The following is a 10216-nucleotide window of genomic DNA, read 5'->3' as shown; positions in this document are numbered from 1 at the left end:
TCGTACTCTGTGACAGTAAACTGAATATCTTAGAGGTCATAAACAAACCTTTGATCAACATTTTTCTTCTCTTTTCCCACATTTTATAAACCAAACTCATCAGTTACTCACGAAAACGAACGACTGACAAATCAGTGGTTTAAATAATCACCAGTCACAGCCTCAGTCATGAAAAAGCTCTTCCCTCTCCCTAAAATGAGCAGACAACAACAGCTTTTGTAGATAAATGTACCTATTTATTGGATATTGAGGGCGTTAGTACCAAGAAGGCACGGACCAGACTTCATTATAACAAATCTTTTTTTCTTTCTTTTCTTTTTTTTTTGTAACAACAGGGTGACAAAAAAAACCAAAACATTATTTTTTGTTGTTGTTTTTGTTTTGTTTCCAGCAGGGAGATCCTTTCACAGAAAGGATGATGGACACAGACATACAGACTCTTACAAAGTGTAAGTTTGACCATATACTGAAGCCAGAGGAGGACGTTAGAACAAATCATGAACACTTTAAGGACATGGGTTATGACTGTATGGCTATGTACCTTAACACATGCTGCTTTAATACAAGAAACATCGCTGTCCATCAAAATATGACTTCAGACATTTTCCATTAATGATTAATTATAAGTTCAGAACAGTGAAGGAAACAAACCGTAAGAAAGATAGAAGTTGCTTTTAATTACACAGCAATATCAAATTCATGTGTTTGCTCTGTGTTACATGAAGGTGTTTGATTAAAAAAAGAACCTCGTTGTGATGCTGTATTGCCTGGTTTGAACACACACAAGGAGACTTAAAGCTGACCTGCCATGGCTCTGAAAAGAAACAGGATCTTAAAACGATATGAGCTTGGACACCTCTGGGCTGCACAGATTCAATTACACAACATGCAGGATAGCTACGTTTCATTTTAGTTTGATTGGCTGACAGCTACAAGATGTCAGCCAATCAAAACACTTCTTAAAATCATGAAATCTGCTTATGGAGGTAAAGTTTGGGAACACTTGCATCCTTGCTGGGAGTTAGAAGAGAAGACTGGCAGCTCTCTCATGTCTAAAAAAATCAATTTGCTCGTTAGCTTAGCATAGCATATCGACTGGAAACAGCTCGTGTAGCAAAACCCACCAACCACAACATCCCATGAAGCTACAGGTGACACCTCAGCTGTACTGCTGGTTGGTTCCTAACTGGTCCTCACCCACATCCAGCTCGTCTACGGCTTCATGCAGCAGAGCGTCTGCAGCCTCACCACGTTATTACATAGGTTCTTATGTAGGATCGTTCACAACAGAGGTTACTTTGACGTATTAAAGATTTTTACAGTGTTATGTTATCAAATAGAGAAAAATCCCTGTGAGCAGAGTTTAGTGACACGTCAACCTAAACAAGATCCGGGTTAGTGGATCGTGTCCACCAGGCTTAACTAGAATAACAAAGTGCCATGATGGAGTCGATTAGGTGGGAGCTCATCACTTAATTTGAAATCAAAATCGCAATTTAAAGCAATGAAATTAGCAAATTGCAAAAGCTGCAATTCAGGATAAACTAGCATGATAACACGGGACTGTGGGTACGTTTTTCATTTCACATCACGTTGTATAAAATAACACAACATGGTTAAGAACAGGGTGAAAGTCAAGGGGAGAGGTGGTCGTTCATCACAACTACGTAGCATGCAAATGAACACCAAACGCACAATATGCATGTTGTGGTAAACACACATCTTTTCATGATGTTAGGTGGTGTAGCTATAAAATTACGAACCTAATGCTACACTTTTGCTATTTATTCCAAGCAGACTGAAACTTTAAGGGGTTGTTTATGCCCACTGACCAATGGACACTACCTGGTTCAGGCTAACATAATCCTGGATTTATCGTCTAACTCAGAGTTTAAACTGTTCCGTCAACGGTTTTGATAATCTTCCACTTTTAAATTATCAACACTGAACTGAAGCTTAACTTAAAAAAGTTGTATCCCACATTAAATATTTAAGAAAAATCGCATGTAGATATTTTCCGTCAGTTGCTCAGCCCCACTAAAGACAGCCAGATATGTCCATGCTGATGGAATAACAGCGACTGTGCTGCCCCAAACTGAGGTGGCAAGTTTATGACTGGGACAAGATCAATAACCTCCCAGAGATGACTACTTCACACGTCTAAACATGCACCTCCCTGGCAAAAACCACCACACAGGGGGTAAATAACGAAGAGGCTTCCCAAACCTAAAACACACAGCAGGAGCTGGAGAGCTGTGGAGATCCCAGCATCCATCAGGGCAACACTTGAATGAATGAGTGAGGGAGGTATGTGCTAAATCCTAACAACCTCACAGAACATTCTCTATACTTCAGGTTGTGCACGGATAAAACCTACAAGATAAAAAGCGTTTAAATGTTAATTAGTGAGCTGTAGGGGAGCTGGATTGCAGATGTTGTTCCTTCTGGTCAGAGCCAGACTCACTGTTTCCAGTGTTACTGCTAAGCGCACACACACACACACACACACACAGACACACACACACACACACACAGACACACAACGGTGGTTTAGATCTTCTCATCTCACACTTGGCAAGAAAGTGGATTCGCATTTGTTTCCCAAAACGTTCCCTTAAATCATAAAACAGCAGAAACCACCTTTTTTAAACTCATGTTTTTCAATAACTTAAAGGACGACTTCAACTGCTTGAATGCAAAAATGAAAAATGCGATTCTGTGTTCATGATTTCACAAGTAAAACGGACTTTTACATGAATCTTAGTGTGAGAAGCTAAACTGATCTTTAAAAAAACATATCTGACATGATCGGTATAGAACAGGCAAAACTCTGAAAGCATTAACTGTGGCACTTGTAATAACAATAATCAAACCGCCTTGTTTGTCTCGTCCTTTGTCCACCACTTGTAGTGTAATTAAATCCTGTCAGCTCAGTTCTTTTGAAAATTACTGTGACATTAAAACAATGAAACCAGTCTTTCTTGTTCAGAGCCACACGTCCTTAATACTGTCAACTACATTTGCTCGTAATACTGAATGAAATCAACCGCACGCAGAGTAACTGTTCATCATATACAAAAATACAACGTCTGAAGAGATTCAGGGTAAGACGAGAAGATGAGAAATGTAAAAAATGTAACAAATTCCAGTTTAAAACAATAGATACTCAGAAGAAGAGGAAGACGTACATGTATGCATCAACATGTGCGGCTTGTTTTGGCTGACAGCCAATCAGGCTCCATTTTGAGTTTAGATTACAGGGAAACTTTTGTGGCCACAAACTCTACGCAAGTCGGAACATGTTGACGCTTACTCGACCTGATTCCTCCCAGGAAACTTGGCTGAGGTTTCACAGGACATAAAACAGGGTGAAATCAGGATCTTTTTGATATTTAAATGCTGAACAACCAGCTCGACCTGCTGATAAGGTGTGCGCACAATGTTCAAAAACAAAGCAGAGCCTTGAGTTCTGATGGCTTCAAAACTGACGACGGTGAAGGTGTGTGATTGTCAAGGCGAGAAGACACCTGCACAGTGTGATGAAGGCACGTCGGCTGTGTTCACATGACTCAGAGTCCAGTCTGAGAGGGGGGAGTTGGCACGCTGCACTTCCTGTTGAGGTAAAACGAAGTGGTGTAGAAGAGGAGAGTCACGGCCGCTCTGTCGCAGACGACTGTGGGTCCATCTTCCCTCCCTGCCTGATGAAGCTGGACGCAGAAACAGATGTTTATTTCCATCTCTTGTCTTTGGTTTTTAGCTCAGAGTGAATTTGTCCTTCGTGTCTCCGATATGCTCGTCATGTCCGTGCATGAGTCTGTCTGCCGCCAGCCTACGTGTACAAACGGTCTTTGTATGACTTTGCGAAGCAGGCGAACACAAACAGTTCGGAGGAGACAGATTTGATTAAGTTTTCTTTTTGAAGAATTTGACATGATCCCTTTTGTTTCCTTTGACACAGTTCGGGTTGCATTTAAAAGACACAGGTTCCTTTAGAGCCCAGTGTTCCTTCTTGTCTGTTCGGTTATTGTGTGTTATACGTCTCAGGTGAAGGAACAGCCTACTTGTCGCCTCTTTACTCTCCAACTTTCCTCCCTCGTCTTGTTCCCTGAGGCCTGAAACTTCCTCCACGTCCGGCACGGAGCGGCGAAACGGTCACCCTGAGGTCGCCTCGTTCGGCCTCCGTCACACCACGAACTCGGGCACCTCGTCGCTGGTCAGGTCCAGGGAGAAGTACTTGTTGGTTCTCTTGATGTGAAACGAGTGCTGGTCGGCCAGCATGCCGGCGCGCTGGTCGGCCAGGCCCTGGTAGCCGCCGCCGTCGCTCAGCTCCTGGGCGCAGCCGAAGGTGTAGCTGTGGGCGGTGTCCTGGCAGAGCTCCGCCCACTGCAGGCAGTCCTTCTGGTAGAGCCGGATGTCGTCCAGCGACTGGCTGTGGCGGTCGGTCGAAGACTGAGGCTTCCTGCACACAGACGTCTGCGAGTAGAAAACAACAAATCAAATCCAACATGTCAGTGATTTGAGGGGAAAGTTGGAAAGTTTAAGAGGTTAAATATTCAGATTCAGAAAACTTTTTTTGCAAAGAGCAGGCAGTGCAACAATGACGTAAGAAATTAAGTAGGAAAAAAGGATTAAGATAAGTAACATAAGTAAAACAAATAGGGATAAATATATATATATGTACAAATGTAGGACAAGTAAGATAATAAGGATAAAAAATAGAATGAAAGAAAAGAGAGAAAACAAACAACTCAGTAACATACTAGTGCAAATACAGATAAACAATGTACACACCGGCAATGAGGTAGATACATGAGGTAGATTATAGAGTGCAGAGTGACAGAGTTCAAATCTTCTCAATCAAATATTATCCGTTTATGGCATTAAAGTTTGTCCAGAAGTTACTTTATGGGCAAATATTGTCATTTTCATTTATGCTGAACTGTGGCTGTGTTCCAAACCACAAACTCTTTCTCTCTACTGGCTGACAGTAGGCGTAGTAGGACTTCCTTGTATTTTTGCACACTGCATTTGACATGTTGTGTTCGGGGACACTAAATCTTTTTCAGGCTTGCTACACAGTAGGCTAAACACTAATGACAGTGTTTTCTAGCGATGCAACAATGCAGACAAAAACACCACCATCCCAGCACTTATTATCGCGATTATTTACAACCCAGATAAGGTGCCGAGCAGGATGCAGCGTCTCGCAATACAAAAGGCCCATTTATAAAGAACTACAAAACAGCGGTTGCCGGAGAATCTTGTCTTTCTTGTTTTTTATTCTTGCCATAAAAAGCTGTGAAACATTAGTACACAATAGGAGGAGACAAAATTCACTCTGACAGATTGCCAATGATCATTTTTAAACTCCACTGAGCTGAAGAGGAGTCACTGTCACGTACGATTAGGTACAAAATAGCAAAATGGGCCCTAAAATGTTAAAGTTTTGTCACTTTCACAGTAACATCTTGAGTTTCTCTTGCTGTATGTGGATGTTGTTGTGTGCAAACAGTGCAGCAAATGTGAATTACCTGCGGAAGAGACTCGATGCTCTGTCCTCTCATCTTGACGACGGTCTCCGAGGAGCTGGAAGTGGAGGAGCTGACATCTTTTACTATCAGTCCTTAAAAGAACACAAGAAAATGTTTTAGATACAGAATGCCTCTGTGAGCTCAGAGAGGCCAGGTGGTAAATTATTCCGGGTTTTTTATTCTCAACAGAGCAGAAACATTGAGAACCTGTACCTGAGTATCCGTTGGTCTGATCAGGCGACATGGTCAGCATGTCCTCCGTGATGTGGATGCACAGCTCCTGATCCAGAGCCATCTCATGAAGCTCCTCGTAGTCTTTGGGGTCGTCCACCAGCATCTCAATCTCTGCAGGAACAAACGCTGTTTCAGTTATTACAACTCAAAGCTTACAGTTGGGAATCTGCACGTTTCTAGTGTCTCATCATTACGTCTGCAGCTCTGTTGGTGCACGATCAAATCCCAGACATCCCTTTGCAAGCCATCAGTGTTCACTATTATCTGCTGACGACAACTTCTCTCTTTAATTACATGTTGTGTTGTTTGCTACTGATGCTAATCAGGTTGAGTTTTGCAGCTTTAATTTTGCGGATATATTCATGTGGGAAATGTTAGTTGAAATCTAAAATCACTTAATTAAAAAGAAACGTTGATGTTTACCAAAGAAGGTAAATGTCTTGATGGGTCATCACATCTCAAATCATCAAATTTGTTTTGTTGGTAATGTGCTCTCAAAGATGGGAGTTTAAATAATTAGGCTTCACTCATATGTCATGTACCCATAGTCAGAGATTATATTCCAGTATTGGAGATTCTGAATCAATGGCATGCTGAGAAACCACAGTGAAACTTTCAGGCTTTTATCTTTAATAGTTCGTGAGATGTTGTCTATCAAACATAGCCTCAAATTTCAATGTGCGAGTAAATATGTCAAAAGTAGCATCATAATTTAATCTCAAAAGTTTAAAAAAAATTTTTTATTTTGGAAATTATTTGGTATTGCAAGCTAAAATGTCACATATTATTCTAAATGTCCATATTTATGGTAAAGTTTCAAACAAATCAGAGTTGGTCGAGCAGAAGGTCGAGCAGATTTGTTTCACATGTAAGTAAATTCGTCCTGTTACCATCATCATCTAAGATGCGCTCCTTGCCGCTGCTCTCGATGCCAGAGGTGTGCGAGCTCCCGTGGCTGGTTGTGGATGAGCTGCAGGTTCGTAGGGGCCTGTGCGGGGCCTGACCCGGGGCCCGGAAGCTGTCCGTCTCGATGCCCGAGGTGTGCGAGCTGCCGTGGCTGGTCGTGGAGTGGCGAGACAGACGCTTGTGGTGAGACACGCTGCCTGCGCTGCTGCCGCTGGCTCGCGAACGCTTGTCCAGATGATCCATGTCAAGCTCGAGAGCATCGCTGATGTACGACTCCCGGTACTGCTTCTTCTCTGAAGTCACACAAACAGAGGCAAACTTTAATATTTAACAGTTTACGAAGGAGGAAGGAAGCGCCGCATGGCTCCGATGGCTGATCCGACAGGTGCTCTACGATCAGATGTAAATACAAATACAATACAGTGCAGACAACCTGGAAGAACTTGGTCTTCAGGTGAAATAACATTAATAATTCATTCTCCGAGCAGAGGCAATACTCTGTGGCTTTGTCAGACCTTGATGAACACCGAGAGTCGATACACCTCGATCTGTTTGGGCTGAATTTTTCCAAGTTGTCTGCACAATACTGTAATAAAAAATACTTCCTTAATCTTTTTTTTTTTTTTTGACACAAGGGTGATACACTGTTGCTCAAAATGTCATTTCTCTGTGCCATAACTTAAAATATTGTATTTAAGTTATAAAGTTTAAAGCAAAAGTATAACATTCTAGTAAACAACTATTTCTGGTTCGACGAGAATAGTGACTCCAATGTCAAAACTGTTTATTAAATGTAAGGACACTGTGTGCAGCCAATTAGCCGAGCTTAGTGGTAACAATAGAAACAGGAAACAGCAAGTCTGGCTCTCAAATCGTGACCAAATCTACCAAAGTGCATCTCTAAAGTTAATGAATATTACTTTCTGGATAATTGGTACTAAAACTAAAATGCGTAATGCCACTTTCAGAAGAGGGGCTACATGTTCCTGATTGTACTGCTCCCTCCTCTGTTGTATTTTCACCAAGCAGCTGCTCAAAGAGTATTTGCTGTCACGCTAAGTTTCCTCTAAAATCTCTGTGTAAGAAAAACTTTCACATTTCTATGTTTTATCCATTAAAATAATCCTTTCCTGCCTAAAATGAGTTAGATGTAAGTCTAGAAAGTCTGGCTCGAGGTCCCCCCTGCCTCGCTCTCCACTCACGGCAGCTCAAGCACACCAGCTCACTTATGACTCTGCTCAAACACTATCAAACCTCACAACATTACACAACTGTAACTGTAATACTGGAGTAATTCAGCCATTTTGAAGAAGGTTGACACAGAAAGCTCAATCCTTACGGTTCTTATGTATGAAACCCTGGAAGTCTGAACTTTGACACTATCATCAGTCCACTGCAGTTTCAAAGAGAAACTGAGGTTGACTGATTGTTTCACTTATGACATGTCTTCTGGGATATAAATAAAACCCCATATGGACATGTAGCAAGATAAAAAACTTAAAAAAAAAAAATTTAAGCAGAGCTGGCTTTGAAGTTATTCAACTTAAATGCCATCATGTTGGTACACACTCAGCAATTACATAATAGATATGAATACCTTCGTTTTCCTCCAGTCGCCGGACTTGTTTGAGAACAGGCTGCAGGTTCATGTAGAGCCGGTGGCTGTTGCTGAGCAGCTGCAGGAGGTGTCGAGAGCGCATGGGACAACCTGTGTAGTAGATGAGCTTACGAGCTGAGGGCAAACCGTCAGGGAGGATCTCGAACTTCTTCCCCTGAGAACGTGGAAGGAAGGGAAGAAAAAAAAAGAAAAAAAAAAAGAGGAGAGCACATGAATGTTGATTACAGGACTCGGTGATTTACAGCAGTTAATAATAATACAAGGATTATGAAACTGGAATGTGGATTTGAAATAATGAGTAAGTGTCAGGAAGGCCCCGAAGGCAAACATCAGCGGAAGAACAAAGCCTGTTCTTGAAAACTTTTTTTTGCGGCCGAACACAAAGCAGCGGTCCGTTTGTGTATCTGTTCTTCATTTCCACATTAAAACTGAGCATTTTTGTGCAGTTTTGATGATTTTCCAGAGAGAGGACATGTTGGCTGGATGCACGGAAAAACTAAAATGGTGGGTTTGTGCTTTCTCCTGCGCCTTTTGGCAGAGCCTCGACCCAATAACAGCTGTCTTTGGTGTCAGCGGGGTTGTTTTCAATACAGACCCATAAACATTTCTGCAAGGGTTTGGACTTTCAGAGGCGACGAGTGGGTTTAAAACCTCCAAAAAATGCAAAGAGCTGCACATTTCTGACTAGAGGGCAGAGCTTCACTGTATTTGTCCAGACGTTTTTAGAGAAAGCAGATGAATCCAAGCACGGTTAGAGCTTATGTATAGGTTGGGAAGCACATTGTAGATGTTCAGCTCTGTGTTGTAGGGAAATGAGTTCATAAAATCCAACTGACAGTTCTCTGAAAGTAGCTTTCCTATAAAAGAACATTTCTGTGGGCAGAGGCAGCAAGATTTCCTGTTAAAATCCCTGGACTGGCAGAAAAACTCTGGGTGGGAAACTGCAGGAGAAATTCTCCTCCATCCCTCAAGTTGAGTATTTATCTTTAACCTCAAACTGCCGCTCTGCTGCTCCAGGAGGCCACCAGTAAAACACTGAAGTCGAAATGGGCAGCAGCCAGGTGTGCATGAGGCAATGTGAGAGTCCGAGCAGGCTACTGTGAACTTCATTCTCCCAGGCAATGCTTTTCTATCCTAAACCTTTTAAACCGTCTGCTGTTTTGGTTTGGTTTTTACTGCCTATATTTACAGGCTATACGTCATAGCTTAACATGGTGAAAATTTACATGTTACAGGACAGTTTTTACAGAATTCTTTCTCTTAAATAGACAACAGTAGGCAGGAAATGAAGGGAGGGAGAAGGGGCATAAAACAAAGACATCCAACCCACAAACCGGAGACGCTGCATTTCATAAGTTTCATGGTCGCTGACTAAACCTCAAAGCCAACAGGGAACTCATGCAGATATTGTTTAGGTTTTATGTCCGTATGTAACTGTGTACAGTAAATATCTGTGTACGACTGAACAGAGAAGGGCACCAGTGGAGTATTTTACAGACTGTCGCTCCCGTTGTTCAGACTTTGCTAATATCCACAGAGCATAAAATGTTTCCTGCATGCTTTGGGGTTCGTTGTTCATATTTACCTTCCAAGTTACGACTAGGAACTTCTATTGTACTCTAATCTTTAGTTTGCAGACACACCAAGTCAAACATCAAAGTTTGAGTGATAAAGTTCTATATTGTCAAAGTACAGTATTTGTAATCGTCATACAACTAACTCCACAGTCATGCAGCAGTCGATGTAAACATTTGAAGGTCGTCAACATGGGAATCTGGTTTATAGTTTTCCTAATCTGCATCAGGCTGCAGCAGCACTTCAACTAAGAATTTACAGTTCTAAAGGTACACAAAACACGTTTTTAACATGAAACCCAACAAACCATTTGTTGGTAATCCTTGTAAATGGATGAGAAAGGTTTTCATTG

At 41.8% G+C, this 10216-nt stretch overlaps 1 protein-coding gene across 1 annotated transcript in view; it reads right to left on the bottom strand.

Moving 5' to 3' along the window:
- Positions 1–214: 214 nt before the first annotated feature.
- frmd6 (FERM domain containing 6) overlaps positions 215–10216 on the bottom strand; it is a 32854-nt gene continuing 22852 nt past the window's right edge. The window contains exons 10-14 of the mRNA XM_008300698.1: positions 8269–8443; positions 6656–6964; positions 5745–5876; positions 5532–5623; positions 215–4473 (exon numbers count right to left, since the gene is read on the bottom strand). Of these exons, the coding sequence (XP_008298920.1) occupies positions 4183–4473; positions 5532–5623; positions 5745–5876; positions 6656–6964; positions 8269–8443 (999 nt within the window). The 3' untranslated portion in view covers positions 215–4182. The remainder of the gene's footprint in view (positions 4474–5531; positions 5624–5744; positions 5877–6655; positions 6965–8268; positions 8444–10216) is intronic.

This window comes from Stegastes partitus, unplaced genomic scaffold (assembly GCF_000690725.1).
Source record: "Stegastes partitus isolate 25-593 unplaced genomic scaffold, Stegastes_partitus-1.0.2 Scaffold1576, whole genome shotgun sequence".
Taxonomy (NCBI): Eukaryota; Metazoa; Chordata; class Actinopteri; family Pomacentridae; genus Stegastes; species Stegastes partitus.
Note: the sequence above shows the minus strand (reverse complement) of the source record. Positions and strands in the feature narration are given on the sequence as shown.